This window comes from Lathyrus oleraceus, chromosome 5 (assembly GCF_024323335.1).
Source record: "Lathyrus oleraceus cultivar Zhongwan6 chromosome 5, CAAS_Psat_ZW6_1.0, whole genome shotgun sequence".
Taxonomy (NCBI): Eukaryota; Viridiplantae; Streptophyta; class Magnoliopsida; order Fabales; family Fabaceae; genus Lathyrus; species Lathyrus oleraceus.
In genome coordinates this window covers 49,604,064-49,623,906 of record NC_066583.1, presented here as the reverse complement: position 1 = coordinate 49,623,906, position 19,843 = coordinate 49,604,064, and the positions used below count along the sequence as shown (strand labels likewise).

Sequence of the window (19,843 nt, the reverse complement as noted above, 5' to 3'; positions counted from 1 at the left end):
TCTCAAAGTCAGGCACTTTGAATTTAATAGGGATCTTCACGTTGGGCACAAGGCACAACTCAACAGCACTTTTACCAAAGAGGTCTTTCCCCCTCAAAGTTTTCAGTTCCTTGCGAAGCTCAAGGAATTGGTCCTTCATATCATCCATCTTGTCATAAACGTCCGGGCCCTCAGATGGCTCAGAGTGGTAAATGGTATCTTCGACCCTTGGTAACGTGTGCACAACGAGAGGTGGCACTGAAAGGACCGGACTAGATGCCGGCAGAGAAGCAAGAGTAGGGGCAAAACCCTCTGGTACAAAGTTGGGGGGCATTCCCCAAGGGAACCCAGCTGGCATAGATGGCGCAAAATGAGCCGTTGCAGTAGGCACAATAGAAGTTACGACCTCAGAAATGACCGTCCTCTGGGGAGGAGTTGAGGGCGTTGGAGAAGATTGGCTTTGAGCGGCCAAGAATGAATCCATCAGGGCAGTCAACCTGGCTACTTCCTCCTTCAGCTCGCGGTTTTCTTGTTCTAGATGATCCATCAGTCTTGAAGAATTGGCTCTGGTGTAGTACCGGTGAGTCAGCTTGTCTTCAAAATAAATGAAGAACACAGAGTTAGACCAAAGGACAAGAAGCCGGGAACAAAACCTGCTTATACACATGATGCATGCAATGCTCGTGCATGTGATTTGTTTTTTTTATTTCAAAGGAACTTTAGAGTTCTATTTGCAAATTTTGGAAATATTAAACACTTATCATGTATGGAAATATCTTGTCACTAATATCTGCAAAATAGTTTTATATCAAAGAAGTACAACATGTGTAGCTAGACAAAAATACAAGAGAGAAGGAAAATGATCATCCCATGGGTCCCTAGAAACAATCGTCCAAAGCTCGGGATACAGGAAGATAGGATGCACGAAGCCTCTTCACCTCCTCTTCATATGCTGCCTCCATATCTGCCTTCTCCTTGGCGAGTCGATCGTACTTCCTCTTCCAAAACCTAGAAGACTGAGGAAGTAGAGAAGTCCATGCATCGTTAGGATCATCAATAACCTGATGCTCGAGAAACTCAATCAAAGCATCCTTTTCCTTAATCTGCTGAAGCAACTCTTCTCGTTCGCGGATCCAAGCACGTAAACGGTCTTCGTCTCTCAACTCCTCTACTCCTTGATCAGGGAGGGTTGAAGGCCCAGCCACAACTAAAGGTGTAGGTCTCGGATAATCGTACGACATGAGATACTCAGAAGCTCTCTTCCTAACCCAAGCAGTGTAAGGCTCCAAAGCGACACAATTCTTAGGACCCAACTCATTCCTTCCTTTCCTATGAATCTTGCGCCAAGCGCGGACCATCCTAGCTTTCAAGCCTTGGGGATCTTTACCCTCCAGAAAGAACATACCCTCTAACAGAATGTTATTGGGTTTATCCTTTTGGGGGAACCCAAGCTGACGACGTGGAAAAACAGGGTTGTAGTTAATCCCACCACATGTACCAAGAAGAGGTACATTGAAGAATTCACCACAAGAGTCGATAATCTGCACACCATCGTACACACGGTTGTACCAAGAGATATCATCATTAGTGAGAGACATAAGTCTCATGGACCAGCGTAGACATCCCTTGTTCTCCTTGAAAGCGACCGTCTGTGGCAAGTGAGAAATAAACCACTTATACAACAGAGGCAAACAGCACATAATGGCACCACCACCCTTTGCATTCCTCATATGTAAAGAAAAATAAGTGTCACCCAACAGAGTCAAAACGGGATTAAGAGTAGAGAAAATCCTAATAGCATTCACATCCACAAACTTGTCGATATTGGGGAACAACACTAACCCATAGATGAGAAGTACAAATATGGCCTCAAAGGCGTCCTCACTCATGACCTTCCCATACATAATAGCTTGAGTAATGAGGAACTCAGAAGGGAGACCTTGAATTCCACCTTTGGTAGTTATATGAGCACCAACCAGAGATTCATCTATATGCAACATGTCAGCTATCTCTTGAGAAGTAGGAATACTCTCCAAGCCACTGAACGACAGCTGGTCTAGAATAGGTATACCCACAAGATAGGCATACTCCTCAAGTGTGGGCAAAAGCTGAAAATTCGGAAACGTGAAGCAACGGTACAAGGGATCATAGAACTGCACCAATACACTCATCAATCCTTCGTCCACTTGAGTAGTCAGAAGAGGAAGAAGCTTCCCAAAATGAGCCTTGAAACCCAAGGGATCTAGTACATAGGATGTCCAATTCCTTAACTCTTTCAAGTCGGGTTGTCTGAAACTGTACTTCTTTGTATTCCTTCTTTGTCTTTCCATGTCTGAAAATTTGCAAATAGACCTCTTAAGTTCCTTGAAGATTTTCTTATTATTGATGATATGGATGCAAATGGGTGCATGAATGCATGGATGCAACAATCACACTCAAGGATCAAGCAAGGCACACCAAACAAAGGTCATAGGATGGATCATGTCATCCTTAATATCAATCATCCATTTTGGTGGATTATGGTTTACACCTTATCAACACCCAAGTTCCATTGATATTAAGGATACATGAACGGATCAACCATGAATCAAGGGTTTGTTACAAGTCACAAGCATGGAGTCTCGGTTAAAAACCACCCAAAGGGAGTGTACTAGGGTTTAAACCTGCCAAACATGTTCTACAAGAGGTTGCCATAGTCATCATCCCATCTTTCGGATATTATCGGATAAACGACTACTCGTATTCCAAAAATATGCTCAAGAGAGACTCTTATGAGTGTAGTATCACGTAACAATCATATCAAATCTTACACTTGAACGACTTTCGCACTACGTCCTAAGAATAGGCCAAGATGGGCTTGATAAACTAAGGTCCTTGGCTTTTAAGTCAACTTGCTAAGGAATAACTCCACACAAGTCAACAAGACTATGCCATTCTCCTATCCTAAGTGCACTCGAGTTCGGGTAAAGAACTCATCTCACAAAGATCACCAAGCATACAAGGAGTTAATATTCAAGCAAATCAATCATTACATATAATACAGTAATCCCAAATTGCACAAAAATATGTCACAAAACAATATACAATACAATACAACACAATATGAAAAGTAGGCAAAACCCACTAGGCAAACGTATCCCCAACAGAGTCGCCACTTTTCTGTAGCGGGGTATTCGTTACCATTAGAGATATTGACTAAATCCAAGGTAAATCATACAAGTCGAGTCGCCACCGCACTTCTATTTATCCAACGGAATGGTTAGAAAGCGAACAAAAACCTAAAAGTTTTATCGAATTAAAAACTAGTAAAAATGTCAAAGATCTGGGTAAGGGGGTTGGTTATGCAATGGGAAGGTGTTAGGCACCCAAAACATCCTAGGTACTCCTAGGGAGCCCTTTTCATACTTGTTGTAAGGTCGTTGTTTTTGTGGAAAATTGTTTGTGCAAACATGATTGAAGAGATGAGAAGAGAATATACAAGTTATTTACATTTTTTGTGTTTGGATGGATAAACCCATTGCCTACGTACCATCTTAAAAAAGATTAGGATCAAAACCTCGTAGTTCGGGGTAAAAATTTCAAAATGATTTGGTGAATTGATTGGTCCAAAAGCCCTAAGGTCCTTTGTTATCCAAGGGATAAAACTCAACCTAAAACCACAAATCCACCATGTGAGGATAGCTTCAACATGCTAGTGAGGGGTTAACCCTATAATAAGCATGGAAGACTCATTGTCCATCACTAAGGACATAGGTGATTATTACATCTACCACAAGGAAAACTCAAACCTAATAGCTAAAGGTTATTGTAGGTGTTTAATTGGCTGCATTATATGGTAAAACACTAATGTCTTGACTGATGTCATGACATGTAAGTGTGACTACATTGTAGTTACTGCAGGACTAGCTAACACAGGACTATTGAATGCTGTGACATTCATTCCTGTCAACAGATACTAAGGAACAGAAGTTCTGTTAGAACTTAGTATTCATTTGCAGTCTGGTTATCAAGGAAGAACCAGACCTGGCATAAGGCCTACTGACTGAATGTCAAACTGGATGTTGTGACATTCATCATTAGCAGCAGCTGGTGAAGATTAGGCAGAGTGGTGTTCTGCTATACTTCAGCATATAACTTAGTTTGTTCTTCAAGAGAATAACAGAACTAACTTAAGGCCAAATGTGTAAATGTTAAGTTGGACACTTTGACATTTACTAATGTAAGCTGTTACTGTAGTATGGTCAGTTTGATCATGTACAGGTCAGCAAATTGTACAGTCTGTTTTCTGGAAAAACAGACTCAGCATATGGACCTTGATGTCAAGCTGAATGTCGTGACATTCGTGCCTGACAGCATATGCTAAATTGTAGGTTGTTCAGTTTTCTGTTTCAGCTTTTTCTCAGGCTATTCTTTAGGGATTCAACAGCTGAGAGAAAATCCAGGAAATCAACAACCAAGCTACATTCAATGAACCTAACAAATAGCCTATTTGTTAGCAACCTAAATGTTGAATTTGAGGGAACTTGTGTGACCTAAAATTCAGGAAAATACAGGTGCAAAAGCCCAGGTGCTGCAATATAAAAAGGAAGGCATTCCTTCATTCAGTCTCGGGGATTTTGAAGCGTGAAGAGTTAGTGTGTCCATCATACTTCACTGCTGTATTTTGTGAGTCTTGTATTAGACGTATCTTGTAAGCCAAGCCATTATCAAGTAGATGATTGCTTTGGCATAGGGTGTTCATTGAGTTGTAAGTGTTGTGTCACTCAAAGCTTTTAAGCGTGAGTGCTGTGTATCTTGATTTAAGCTGTGAAGCATAATCAAGAGTTGTTTTTGAAGTGTGACTTCAAATTGTCTTTAATATCACTGAGGTGATTGAGGGGGAGTGAGTAGGAACTCTGATCTTAGGTTAAGATTGAAATTGCATTGGGTAGGGATTAAGTGATAAGTTGTAAACGGGTGAGTTTAGCTTTGAATTGATACTACTAATAGTGGATTTCCTCCCTGGCTTGGTAGCCCCCAGATGTAGGTCATGTTGGACTGAACTGGGTGAACAATTACTTGTGTTATTTACTGCACTTACTATTAAGTTCTGAATAATCCCTGTCTGTGCAGAATTGGATGTCATAACAACGAGTGTGACATCCAAAGTCTGATAACTAGAATTTCAGTTATGGAAAATTTTGATTAAGAAAGTGGCCATTGAAACCACAAAAGACATTTGAATGGGTCATATTTACCAATGAGAAGTATGTACAAAATGGTCAAAGTTGATTTAGAGATTCAATTCAAAATAAGTATTAAGAAAAGAAAGTTTGAAAATCAAAAGCATAAGGCTTAGGTTTCTAATGTTGAAAACAAGTGTTAGATGTTTGCACAAAAGTTTTGGCTTGGGTTAGAGTGGAGGGAAGAAGAAGAATGGCTAGAGTCCTAATCATGCAAAGAGGTAAGGAATAAGAAACAAAACCACAAATGGAGTTCCTCTCTTGAGATCATATTGATGATCCAAGTAGCTCCCACCCTTTGGAATATGCAAACAAAATAATAGTAAGCTCAAGCAACAATCAAGCAAGCCTCCTAAGAGATCCTCAATGCATCTTGTATCTTTCACTTTGGATGAACATGGCAATGGTTCTTCAATTTGAGCTCTCATAGAATTCCCTAGCATAAGAGCACACACATCAAAAGTTTTATGAAACAAAATCAAGAATGGACAAGAGTGAGTTTAGAGGTTTGGTCCTTCTAATCCATCTTCACATCAAGGTCCTTTTACTCCAATTTTCATAGGGAAAGTCCTAGAAACTAAGTCCATTTGTCCATTTCTTTGCATTTGGTCCATAACAATCAGAACAAAACACAAGCACAATAATATATACACAATTATGTGCTCAAGTGAGCAAAAGGCAAATGGCATTAGCATAAACATGTGTGCAAGTGAGCAAAGGAAAAAGCAAATGAATAGTATGTACAAGAATAGTAAATTGCATAAATGTAAAGTGCAAAAAGTAAATGTTAATGGTTAATGATTAGTGTTAGTAGTTAGTGTGCCATAAGGCAAATTTAGCGCTATGTTAAGCAATCGTAATTGGACTTATGTAGAAGTCACAACTATCTGAGGCCGGTCAATAATAATGTAGGCAACAACACAAGTTAGAAGTCTTGATTAGTGAACCAAGTTCTAACAACTTGCCATGCCAAAAGGAAGAAGAGAATTGATCTTGTATTGGTTTAAGTCCTTTGCATGATTTAGGAAAAAACCTATCCTTAATGCAAAGTCATTCACTTGATCAATTGATCAAGATGAATTAGATTTGAATCAAGGAAGATTAAGTCTCCCTAATCAATGCTAACTTATCAACCTTCAACTCATTGATCAAGAAGAAAAAAGAAGAAGAAGAAGAAAGAGATGAATAATGGAAAAGGAAATGGAAAGAATAAAGTGCATTAAATGAAATAACATGTAACAATCAACATATGTTGACCAATGACATTGAGCATCATGATCAAACAATCAAAAACAGAAGTGAGATGAAGATTGGAAGTCAAGAAATGAACAAAATATTTTTGGCTTTTTTAATATTTAAAATAAACTTGAATTAAAATAATAAAGAAAGGTCAAACTTCAAAATCACTTCAAATCAACCTTGAAAGGTCCAAGTGATTTATCCCATGTTCATCAAGGTCAAACAAAGTTTGACAAAAAATTTCAGCATTTTTAAAAGTCAGAAACTATTTTTAATCAATTAAAAATGAATAAAAATAACCTAATTGAACTAAAATCTCAAATAAATCTCAAATCAATTGATAAATTGATGAGAATATTTTTCATAGATCCATCATCATTCAAATAGGTTGAGAAAATATTTTTGTATTTTTTGAACATCAAAAACTATTTAAAATGAATTAAAAATAACCAGAAAAGAGAAAATTCACAAAAAATATCAAATGACAAAATAAAAAATATCAAAAATCATTTTTAGAAACTAGAATTTAAATGGAGAAGAATGCAAGTAGTCCCATATTTTTTAAATTAAAAATGAAGAAGTTATGAATTTTTGAAATCAAAGGAAATAAAAGAAATTAAATCAGAAATTAATAAAATCAAAAAAACAAGGAGCGTCTGATCAAGCCTCATTAATTGACGTGGCTGATCAAACGCACCAGAAGCGCGCCTCCATGGTGAGTCCAAGTCAAACGCGTCACACCTGGCATTAAAGCAAGTAATCCAAACGCGTGGCTGAGATTAAAACATGGGAAGTGCATCCAACGATCCAGATCAAATCTGGCATGATGGACGGTGGCCAGCGCCACCATCTTCTCTGGCGAGCACTCAAGCTCCGGCCAGAGTTGCAGGTCCTCCAAACTCAGCCAAAATCCACGATCTAGGTACCAAATTAAAGTTAGGGTGATGTACATCACCCTTGTGCCATCTATTTCTACTCTAGATCTCCATGATGAGAGAAATCAGAGGTTAAAATTTGATGGTGTTCATCATGAACTTGTTAGATTTTGAAAATTGAGCACACAATAATGATGCCTCTATAGAGAGGACTTCAGACAACACAGTAGCCAAGCAAATAGATCAAGGATTAGTGAGTTTCGAAGGAAAAACCAGTTGAGAACCACCTTTGAATTGTGAAGATTTGAGCTGATTTCCTTGCTTCATTTGGCCAAACAGAAGTTCTATGGATTGGATAATGAAGGTCTAGGAACTTTAGATCTAAAGATTAAACCAGATTTAGTTGAATTTTAGATCTGAAAAATTGAAGAAAATATGAACTAGTTCCTTTGGTAATGGCTAGGTTTTGATTTCTGCAGCATTTCAGATGGATTCAGGGTCCTCAATTATGAAGCATAGCATGTTTATTTATAGATGGAATTGGCTGAGCAAGTGACAATTCTCGTGTGCATGGCAAGTGGATATTCTTTGCATGGGCTTGCATGATCATGTAGAAGGCCCAAATTCAATTGCATTTGCATGCTGATGACCAAACAACTTGTAATGGACGTGCAGATGGCAATGCAATGGCTTGTGTAATGAATTCTCACATGTTATGCATAATTGAGCCTAAAACTCCACCTCTTCGAAAATGCCACTTGAAAAATTGAAACATAGGCATGTGGGTAATGGTTGGAAAGGTCTTGACATAAGGAACAAATGTTATGTTGGACCAAAACTCATTTGGAGTGTGGAAATTTATGAAAACAGGCCATGAAGTTCATAGTGCAAAACATGCCTTTGAGAATTTTGTCAAATTGAACCAACTTCAAGCCCTTATGTTTTGATGATGCAAGCTTCAAATGAAAAAACCTCCAACATCTAAGTTGTAGATCGTTTCAAGAAAATCAAAATGAACTTAAATCTTGCATCATTTGGAGTTTTGATGGAGTTATGGGCACTTGAAGTTGGACTTTTTTGACTTTCAATGCATTTGGTCCAAAGTGACCTATAATGTTTTGCATTATCACATGTATTTATTTTGAGATTTTGAAATTTTGTTCAACATAACATTTGGAGTAGACATCGTAAGCTTTCCAATCCATTTGATCCCACCTCAAAATCATAAAAAATGAATGAGTTATGTTCTTGGGAAGTTGACCCACAGTTAGGGTTTCAGTCAAAATGACCTATAATGTCTTGGAATGGGAGACGACCTTCCAAGCTTCAAATCAATTTTTGATGAACATGAAAGTTTTTCATATTGTCCTCAATAACATTTTGGCTTTTAGGATAATCTCCATTTGACCAACACATAAAACGTTAGGTCTCAGTGCATTTCAAAATGGTTAGATGAATTGACTGGTCAACTTCTCAAGTCCACAACTCATATCTTGATGAATTGATGATTGAGGGCACTCAAATAAGTTCAAATATGCATGAAATGATGAGTTAGAGAACTTCCCTTGATTGTATTTGATCATGGGTTGAAGTTGCTTCAAGAGCAAGGCATTGTGGATGATCAGATGAACAAGGGTTTCCTTGGGGAACAAACCTCAAACCCTTTGACCTGCTTTGACCAAAATGATAAATTGAGATGCTAGGGAGGCATATTTGATGGATGAGAGCTTTGGGAACCATTTCCATGCTTGCCTTCATCTTCTCTTGGCCATACCTTTGTACTTATGATCTCCTAGAGGCTTTTGACCTTGTGATTGATCAAACTATAAACAAAAGATGTTAGTGACATAGTTTTATGCTTTTGGTTAGTAAATAAAATGAGAAAAGCAATGATATACAATTCAAGCATGCTTGGTGACCTCAAACCACTCACAAGAGGTCCCACCCAGAGGCAAAGGGAACCAAGATGCTTATGATCCTTGAGACAATGCAAATGCAATGTTATGATGCCATGAGGGATCTTAGGGACAAAATTGGGGTCTTATAGATGGAATTTGTCATTGCTGCGCAAAACCAATCTTCACCAACTCCTGCAACTCCTCCCCAGAGGACTGTCATTTCTAAGGTTGCTACATCGACCGTTCTTGTTGCTGCCTGCCAATTTGGTCCTTCCATGCGTGCTGGATTCCCTTAGGGAATGCCATCCAACTTTATGTCTGAAGGGTATGCACCCACTTTTGTTTCTCTATCGGCATCGATCCCGATCATGTCAGTGCCTTCCCCAATTGTTCACACTATGCCTCGTGTTGAGGACACCATTTACCATTCTGAGCCATCTGAGGGTCCAGACGTGTATAAGAAAATGGACGAGATAAAGGATCAGTTCCTCGAGCTGCGTAAAGAGTTGAAGACTTTAAGAGGAAAGGATTTGTTTGTGAAAAGTGCTGCTGAGCTCTGCCTGGTGCCTAATGTGAAGATCCCGATGAAGTTCAAGGTCCCCAACTTTGAAAAGTATAAAGGGAACACTTGTCCTCTAAGCCACCTTATGATGTACGCCAGAAATATGTCTACTCAAACTGATAATGATCAGTTACTAATTCACTACTTCCAAGACAGTTTAACTGGTGCCGCTTTGAGATGCTACATGGGTTTGGACAGTTCAAATGTCCGTACTTTCAACGACCTAGGCGAGGCCTTTGTCAAGCAGTACAAGTACAACATTGATATGGCGCCTGATAGAGACCAACTGAGGTCTATGTCTCAGAAAGATAAGGAGACATTTAAGGAGTATGCTCAAAGATGGAGGGAGTTGGCTGCCCATATAAGTCCACAATTGGAAGAGAAAGAGATGACGAAGATCTTCCTGAAGACATTGAGTTCGTTTTACTACGAACGTATGATTTCCAGCGCCCCCAATGACTTTACCGAAATGGTAAATATGGGGATGAGGCTAAGAGAAGGAGTCCGTGAAGGATGTCTGTCTAAAGAAGAAGCATCGTCTAGCAAAAAATACGGTGGGAGTTTCTCCAAGAGGAAGGAGGGAGAAACTAATTCAGTGTCAATGGGGAGGCAGAGGAGGCCTCATGTCAGAAAGAGTTCTCAACCTCGTCAACATCAACATCAAGTTTCATCAGTGATCCCTATATTTTCTAACAATTCCAGCAATCAATTAGTTCCGCTTCAGCAACAACAACGTCAACAACAACCACAACAAAGAACCAACTACAACATCAACAATAATAACCAGCAAAGCTTTGAGAGGATGAAGGTCTCCTTTGACCCTATTCCTATGTCATATGCAGAATTGTATCCATCCTTGTTTCTCAAGAACCTCATTCAACCCCGAAATCCTCCACAAATTCCCGAGCCACTTCCATGGTGGTTCAAACCCGAGTTACATTGTGCTTTTCACCAGGGAGCCCCTGGTCATGACATAGAGAACTGCTACCCGTTGATGTATGAAGTACAAAAGCTTGTGAAGAGTGGGATGGTGTTCTTTGAGGACAAAACATTTAATGTGAAAGCTAATCCAGTGTCGATTCATGGTAATGCCTTTGTCAACATGGTAGATGGTTGTCCTGGTGAGTACAAGGTTTATGATGTTCGCCATATCAAACAATCTTTGGTGGCAATCCATAAAGATATCTGTTTGGTCAGTGACTGTGAGCATGACCATGATGGTTGTGTAATCTTCAGTATGAACCCTCGTGGATGTGTTATTGTCAAGAGGGATATTCAAAGGTTGATGGATGAAGGACTTATTCAGATTTGCCAATCGAGAGATATAGATGATGTGAATGTAATCGTTCCTGTGTTTAAGACCCCTGAGAGGGTAGTTATCCAGTTTGATAGCTGTAGCAACAGTAATGTCAATAGATCGGTATCACCGTTGGTTATACGGTTAGCGGGCCCTATTCCACATGCATCCGATAAAGCCGTGCCTTATCAATACAATGCCACAATGATAGAAAATGGTCAAGAGGTTCCTCTACCAGTTGCAGATTCCATGGTGAATATTGTTGATATTGCAAAGGTGGCCCGTAGTGGTCGTGTGTTTGGTCCGGTTTTTTCGAAAGAGTTAGAAGATGTTGCAGCCAGTAAGAAGGCAGAGATTCCAGTAGCGAATCCGGTTAGTACTCCAGTGTGTCAGTCTGGTGAATCCAACAAACTGAAGGCTAATGATGATGAAATGTTGAAATTGATTAAGAGAAGTGAGTTCAATGTTGTGGAGCAGCTGCTCTAAACTCCGTCAAAGATCTTCGTGCTGTCACTATTAATGAATTTTGAGGCACATAGGGAGGCATTGCAGAAAGTGCTCGAGCAGGCTTACGTTTAGCATGATGTGACCGTGGATCAGTTTGACCATATAGTTGCCAATATTACTTGCAATAATTTGAGTTTTTGTGATGAGGCAGAAATCACAATCTGGCACTCCATATTTCTATGAATTGCAAGGAGGACGCTCTGTCCAATGTGTTGGTTAACACTGGTTCGTCTTTGAATGTGCCGCCGAAGTCAACTTTGTCAAGGCTTCCTTATCAAGGTGCCCCAATGAGATACATTCGTGTGATTGTTAAGGCGTTTGATGGTTCTCGTAAAACCGTCATTGGTGAAGTGGACCTTCCAATTAAGATAGGTCCGAGTGATTTCCAAATTACTTTCCAAGTAATGGATATCCACCCGACCTACAGTTGTCTATTGGGAAGGCCATGGATTCATGAAGCTGGAGCAGTGACGTCTACTCTACACCAGAAGTTGAAATTCGTGAAGAACGGAAAACTTGTCGTTGTTGGTGGAGAGAAGGCATTATTAGTGAGCCATTTGTCATCTTTTACATATGTTGAAGCTGAGGAGGAGGTTGGAATGCAATTCCAATCCTTGTCTATTGCCGAGGAGAAGAAAACTGGGGTACTCATGTTTTCTTTAAAAGATGCACAAAAAGCTATCGAGGCTGGCAACATTGATCAGTGGGGCCATATGATAGAGATCGCCGAGAACAAGAATAAGGCTGGATTAGGATTTCAACCAGGGTCGTTCAATGTCAAAGCTGAAGTTATACAACCAAGTTTCTGCAGTTGAGGGTTCATTCATGGGAATGATCAACACTCATCTGCTGTGATTAAAGACAGTGATGATGAAGACGAAGCTTGCGCCAACTTTGTGACGCATGTCCAGACTTGCAACAATTGGGTTGCTGTTGATGTTTCTACTGTTATTCATCGCTCTAAGTAGTTTGTTTTTCATTTTTTAAGAAAAATCCTTCTCTTATGCCTAAGGGAGAAATGCACATTATTGGGCACTTTTATCATTATCATCAATAAAATAAAATTTTATTCATCCACACCTATGATGTTTTATTTTTACTTTTTGCTTTTCTCAAAATGGTAATTACAAAAAACATAAATAAACAATAATCTTCCACCTGCATAATATTTGGTCACAATTCAATTCTCTAAAATCAAAATATCAAATTATTATACAGGTTGGTTCTCAAACCCATTGAATACAATGACCCTACTTCCTCTCCAAACTTTGATTTCCCTGTGTTTGAAGCTGAGGAAGAGACTGATGGTGAAGAAGTATCTGATGAATTATCTCGTTTACTTGAGCATGAGGAAAAAGCCATTCAGCCGTTTGAAGAGAAGATTGAACTAGTCAACTTGGGTTCTGAGGATGATGTGAAGGAAGTTAAGATTGGGTCTCAACTGTGTTTAGAAGCTAAGAAGGGGTTGACTAAGAATATTCAGATGTGTTTGCTTGGTCCTATCAAGACATGCCTGGGTTGGATTCTGAGATTATGGAGCATAGATTGTCGTTGAAGCCAGAGTGCCCGCCGGTCAAGCAGAAGTTGAGAAGAACTCATCCTGACATGGCAGTTAAGATCAAAGAGGAAGTGCAGAAGCAGATTGATGCTGGTTTTCTTGTTACCTTTAAATATCCGTAATGGGTGGCAAATATTGTGCCTGTTCCTAAGAAAGATGGAAAAGTTCGCATGTGTGTTGATTATAGAGATTTGAACAAAGCTAGTCTAAAATATGATTTTCCTCTGCCACACATTGACATGTTGGTAGACAATACAACTAAATTCAAAGTCTTTTCATTTATGGACGAATTTTCCGGTAATAATCAAATCAAGATGGCACCCGAAGATATGGAGAAGACCACATTCATTACGCCTTGGGGAACATTCTGTTATAGAGTGATGCCTTTCGGTCTAAAGAATACTGGTGCAATGTACCATAGCGCTATGACCACTCTTTTTCATGATATGATGCTGATCAATCACCATTTACACTCAGTTTTCTTCATCTATCCAGCATGGAATCTTCATGAATCGGTAACTTTTTTCTTTTTATTTTAGTGATTTCTTTAGTTTATTACATTTTATAAATTTCCGTTTGTTTTATGATGCATTAGTAGTTTTTCGCCTTTTATCGCATTTTATGCATTTCTGAGTAGACTGCTTGGTTTCCAGGTTAGATAACAAGTCCGAAAGTTGCATACCGGAAGAATGGAGGTCAGAGAATTAATGAAAAGCGAAAAATAGACAAAACAGGGGGCTGACATGGGTGTCCGTGTCAGCTGACACGGCCCGTGTCAGCATGTGCAGAGCGAGCCATCCTAAACCTAGTAAACAGTGGGCTGACACGGCCCGTGTCAGCATGGATTGCATGATTGGACTTACAGTGGAGCCAACACGGGCAGCAGTGTCACCTGACACGGCCCGTGTTGGCCATTTCACCCCTTTTGCTGATTTTTCTTATTTTAACCCCTTTAGACGTCCGGAGGGCATTTTGGGCATTTCGTAATGTTTTTAGTTGTTTGGAAGCTATTTAGTTTAAATTTGGGCACTGAGAAAAGGGACTTTTGATCGTGAAAGAAAAGAGACAGAAAGAGGAAGTGACCTTGCAAAGTGTTCAGAGGAGGAGAGATCTTCAAGATCGGAAGAAATTGAAGATCAACCTTTATCACCAACAACTTGTAATGTCTTTAATTTGTAATCTTCTGTCTTTGAATATTATGAGAGGCTAAACCCCCCAATTCTAGGGGGGTGTCCCTGAATTGCTAATGTAAGAATATTTTATCCATGTTCTTATAATCATTGATGTTTTCTTAAGTCAAATTATTTTACAACGCACTTAATGCTTAATTTTATTGGACAAATGAAATTCTGATCTCTGGTTAAGGTTTAGGTCAGACAAACCGCCTTATCACTTGTTGTATAATAAAACCCGTGTTTAATCACTTATGAATGAGGATCAAACTGTGGTTACTGTTAATTCTTGTTAAACTAAGTATTTCATAACAGCATTTTGAATAACTAAGGAATTAGGATTGAAATTGCCTGTTAATGGTTTTTGGCTAAAGAATTAGAGAAAACTACTCTTGAGAAACGGTTTTGAATTATAATAACATAAATGTTATATGATATGAAAAAAGTGAAATACGAAGCAATTCATACATCTGGCCCTAGCATTATTTCTCATATCGGTTAAACTGTTTTTATACGCTTTATATTTTTATTTCTTATCATTTGTGAAAACAATCATCAAACCCCATATGAACTTTTGTTCAATCGAATTATTATAAAAATTGATACTTGCTACGCAGTCCTCGAGACCGATACTCGGGATAACTCCCTTTTTATTACTACATTGGTGCAAATAGTACACTTGCTATTTTACCGATCAAGTTTTTGGCGCCGTTGCCAGGGACTATCAAAAGTATAAGTTGAAAAAAATTCAATTGGAATTTTGTTGCTCTGCAACTAATTTTTTTCTATATTATTGTTTATTCTAATAATTGTCTAATCTGTGTATGCGAGGTAAGGCCTCAGCTGAATTTCTTTTTGACGCAGAACCTGAAAGACTATTGCGTGCAAGACGATGAAAAGCTAGGCTAGAACTTTCAGAATCAACCCCTATTATTTTTGAGTCTGAAAAAAAAGAAGCTGTTTCATTTCATTCGGAAGACTCAAAAGTTGTTTCTGAACCAATGGCTGAACCACAGGGTGAAGCCCCACTACCTCCTGCAGAAAGACTTTTGGGTGATTATGGGGGTGCAAATGCTCCTACTGGAAGGTTAACAATTGTGAACCAACCGGTAAATGTTGATCACTTTCAGCTGCACCCTTCAACGATTCGTCAACTCGAGAGGAGACCGTTCTCCGGAAAAATCAATGAAGATACCAACAAGCATTTACAAAGATTGCTGACCATGACGACATCGTTGAAAATTGAGGGACACTCAGAGGAAGCTAAAAAGTTGGTAATGTTCCCGTTTACACTGTCGGAAGATGCTGAAGAGTGGTTTTACTCTTTACCCGCAGGAAGCATAACAGTATGGCAACAAATGGAGACAACATTTCTGAATGAGTACTTCCCTGCTTCTGTGTATATTCGTAAGAGATATGATATTGTTAATTTTAAACAGAAGGAAGGAGAGTCACTCGGAGACGCTTACAAGCGGTTCAAGCGGTTGTTGGTTGCATGTCCTACTCATAACATGGATGCAACTGAACAGATGCAAAATTTTGTGAAAGGACTTAGAATGAAGACTAAGCAACTCATAGACACAACTTCCGGTGGCTCAACAAACTTTACAACATCCACTGGAATAAAGAAAATCATTGAAGCCATTGCAGCAAATGAGCATCTGGAACTTTATGACCGCAGTGTAAGTCAACCTGAAGGTATCATTGATCTCAAACTGGCAAATCAAGTTGTGAAGATGGAAGATCAAATAACAGCTAAAGTAGAGAGAAGACTCAAGAAAATGAATCTTGACACTCAAACGGTGGCACAAGTGCAACCGGTCCAACCTATTCAAGCTGTTAGTTGTGAAATTTGTGGAGGTCCTCACTTTGCCATGCATTGTGTGGCAACTACTCAACAAGTAGAAGAGATTAATTTTCTGAAGCAGAACAATCCTTACTCCAATACGTATAATCCTGGATGGAAAAATCATCCAAATTTTTCCTGGAAGGACCAGCAGAGAAATGCTCAAAAGCACGCGCCCACTCAGTACCAAAGTCAACCACAACAACAGTATCGTCCACAATAACAACAACATTACCAACAACAGAAGTTTCACCCATCCCAAAAACAATTTCAACAACAGGTTCTAAGAAAAGCAGATTGGGAAATTTCCATTGAAAAAATGGCAGCTCAAAGTTCACAATTTCAAGAGGAGACTAGAAGTAATCTGAGAAACACTGGTGCTTCAATAAAAAATCTGGAAGTACAAATGAGTCAGATTGCTCAACAACTTGCGGGTTCGCAAACACCAGGTGCATTACCGAGTGCTACAGTTATAAATCCAAGAGAGCATAATAATGTGAGTGCGGTAACCACAAGGAGTGGTAAGGCAAAAGAAGTCCCTGAAAAAGATGATGAACAAGAAGACCAATTGCTTGAAGTTGATTTGGAGATAATGAGGTTGTTAGTGAAGAGGTGACGGCACCTGAACCTGTGGTTAAAGAAAAAGTTAGTGAATCAAAGCCAGTTGTCAAACTCCCTTTCCCAACAAGAAATAAGAAGAAAGCGAAACATGAGAAGAACTTTGAGAAATTCTTGGAGATGTTCAAAAAGCTTGAAATCAACATTCCGTTCTTGGAGGCACTTGAGCAAATGCCCTCTTATGCTAAATTCATGAAAGATATCATTTCAAAAAGGAGGAGCACTGACACTGACTCTATTGTACTAACCGAAACTTGCAGTGCTATTTTGCAGGGTATGAAGATTCCGGTGAAGAAAAAAGATCGAGGCTCGATAACTATCCCTTGCACTATCGGGGATAGATCTTTCAAGAAGGACCTTATAGACTTAGGGACAAGTATGAGCCTCATGCCTTTATCCATCTACAAGAGGTTGGGGATTGGAAAAGTACAAGATACCCTAATTACACTTCAATTTACTGACCACTCTGTGAAAAGACCTTATGGAGTGGTGGAAGATGTTCTTGTGAAGATTGATAAGTTTGTGTTTCTGGTAGACTTTGTGATCTTAGAAATGCCGAAAGATAAAGAGATACTGCTCATTCTTGGTAGACCATTTTTGGAGACCGGGAGGTGTTTGATAGATATAGAAGAAGGCACCATGACTCTAAAGGTTTATGACGAAGAGTTAAAAATTGATGTGCACAACACCATGAAATACAAAGATGATGTGGCCACCAGTCAACACATAGAGGTTATTGATCAAATGGTTCTGAAAGAAAATCCCCTAGGTGAACATAAATTACCCTTGGAGAGAGTTCTAAGTCTCTCAATATTTGAAGACACTCGAGAAGTTGATGACAAGGAGATGGAAGTGTTAACTTTGATGGCAACACAACAACCCTTTAAGGGATCCCGATCACTCCGGTGGGAAAACTTAAGGGAACCTCAAGTTGAAGAAAAGAAAGATGAGACCAAGAAAGTGGTTGAGCTGAAACAGTTACCTGACAATCTCAAGTATGTTTTTCTAGACCCCGAAAGGAAATGGCCGGCTATTATAAGCTCTCATCTAGAGGTTTCTCAAGAAGACAAGCTTGTCAAGGTTTTGAAGAAACACAAAAGTGCCATGGGATGGGTGTAAGACCCCAATTTTGTCCCTAAGATCCCTCATGGCATCATATCATATCATATCATTGCCTCAAGGATCTTTGTACACCTTTGCTTCCCTCCTAGTGGATGGGTTATCTTGTGAGTGTGGTTCTTGATCACCAAGCATGTATTGCATTTGTATATCATTGCTTTTCATTTGTTTACTAACCAAAAGTACAAAAATATTGTCATCTAACCATGTTACTTGCAGATGAAGCAAATTAGGTCAAATCAGTCAAAGTCAGTCATTGAGATAGATGGTGGCCATTCTTGCAGAATTTGGGCACCATGATCATTCATCAAGAGTTCATATGAGTTGTGACATCATTTTGAATCAAGATATCAAGTGGTAGGGGCTTGGAATTCATCAGAACATGGTTCAGTCAACCAAAACCCTAGCAAAGTCAACCAAAGTCAACTGTGGTCAACTGTGCATTTAATCAAGGATTTGATGGTGGGAATTGGTCTGAGAGGTCTCATTCATGTCCATATAAGCCTCATATAACATGTCAAACATCCACAGTGAAGAATTTGAAGTCAGACAAGAAATTTCCAAAAATAGAAAGTTGACCTGTAATTGGAATTTGCCAAAAATGGAAAGTTCTTCTCCTCAAGATTACTTCATCATACAAGCTTCAAATGAATTTTTGTCCAACATGAAAGTTGAAGATCTTGTTCTCCCATTTCCAAAAAGTCCAAGAACACGCATTTCTCATTTATGGTTGGCAAGTTATGATCAAATCATTCTCAAAACTTTTTGAGCTTCAAAGTGAGATATCTTCCAAACCATTTGGCCAAATTGAGTGAGGTTTTTTGCTACAAGTCATATTTGATGTTCTCTATCCAAATCCTTCATCACATTTCACCAAAAATCAACCAATCAAAATGGCCTTTTTCAAGTGGCATGAATTAAAAATGAGGGAGGTGAAAAAGTGACTTTGCAAATTAACCATTTCCAACATATTTTACCAATTACAAATGTTCAGAAATCATGTTTTGGATGTGCTTAAAGCCCAATTTCGCACTGTAGCACATGGACATGCAGCATAAGTGGAATTTCACTAATTGCCAAAAACACTTCATTTAAGCTAATCTCCATTACCACTCAATTAACCAAGCTTAAGGATATTAAAACAGAATATATATTGCACATTTTCTGCAGAGAAACCCTAGCCACACTTTGCAAAACAGATCAAAATCTCATTTTCTCTCAAGCTCTCATTTTCTTCACTTGACTTTTTTTTTCTGAAAAAATCTCAAAGAGCTCGAGCCTTGGTTGATTATGCCATCATCTACCAACATTTTTGAAGCTGTAGCAAACATCATTCCATCACTGTAGAGCAAGAATCGTGACTGTTACTTCCAAGCATCTCACATGGCAGTTGGATGTTTGAGCTGAAATTGAGACAACTGAGCTAGAACCCTTCTTCCATTCACCTCCTGGAGCATCATTGTGCATCTGTTTCGAGCATACACGACCAAACAACCACCAATTCATCACTGTTCTTCAAATCAAGTAAAATTTCGAATCTCTTTATTGTTGAAATCATGCTATGCCTTATAAAGATCTTGCCATGCTGATTATTTTGAACTTTGAATCGTGAAAAATGGTTGTGTGTTAAGAGAGAAACATGTATTTAAAGTTTGACATTCAAATGTGTTTTTGCTTGGTTCTTCCTTGTTAGCATGAGTTAGTGTAAATCAAAGTTGGATTTGTGATGTGCATGGTTTGCTGGTTCGAATGGTATGCTCACTTCCAATTTCTGGAAAAATTTGTTCATCGTGTTGATGAGCATACACTGTAGCTCACAAACCCTAATTGCTGTGCCCAGAAAACGCGTTTGCCTGTTTGGATGTTTTTGTCTGCATGTTGTCACTGTTGCATTGCCATGTAGCGAATGGCAGCGTGCCACGCATTCTAATTGGAACGCAGCGTTCCACTT

The 19,843-nt window shown here is 39.0% G+C and overlaps 1 protein-coding gene across 1 annotated transcript; it reads left to right on the top strand.

Annotated features, from left to right (window-relative positions):
- The first annotated feature begins 16,893 nt into the window (after positions 1 to 16,893).
- On the top strand, positions 16,894 to 17,892 carry LOC127078666 (uncharacterized). The gene is made up of 2 exons (XM_051019099.1): positions 16,894 to 17,384; positions 17,493 to 17,892. Exons 1-2 carry the CDS (start codon positions 16,894 to 16,896, stop codon positions 17,890 to 17,892), a joined length of 891 nt encoding a protein of 296 aa, XP_050875056.1.
- Positions 17,893 to 19,843: the final 1,951 nt, after the last annotated feature.

Coding starts and splice junctions, on each gene's coding strand:
- LOC127078666 (XM_051019099.1), top strand. CDS start 16,894: ATGTTCAAAAAGCTTGAAATCAACATTCCGTTCTTGGAGGCACTTGAG. Junction 17,385..17,492: donor CCATTTTTGGAGACCGGGAG/GTGTTTGATAGA, acceptor TGTGGCCACCAG/TCAACACATAGAGGTTATTG.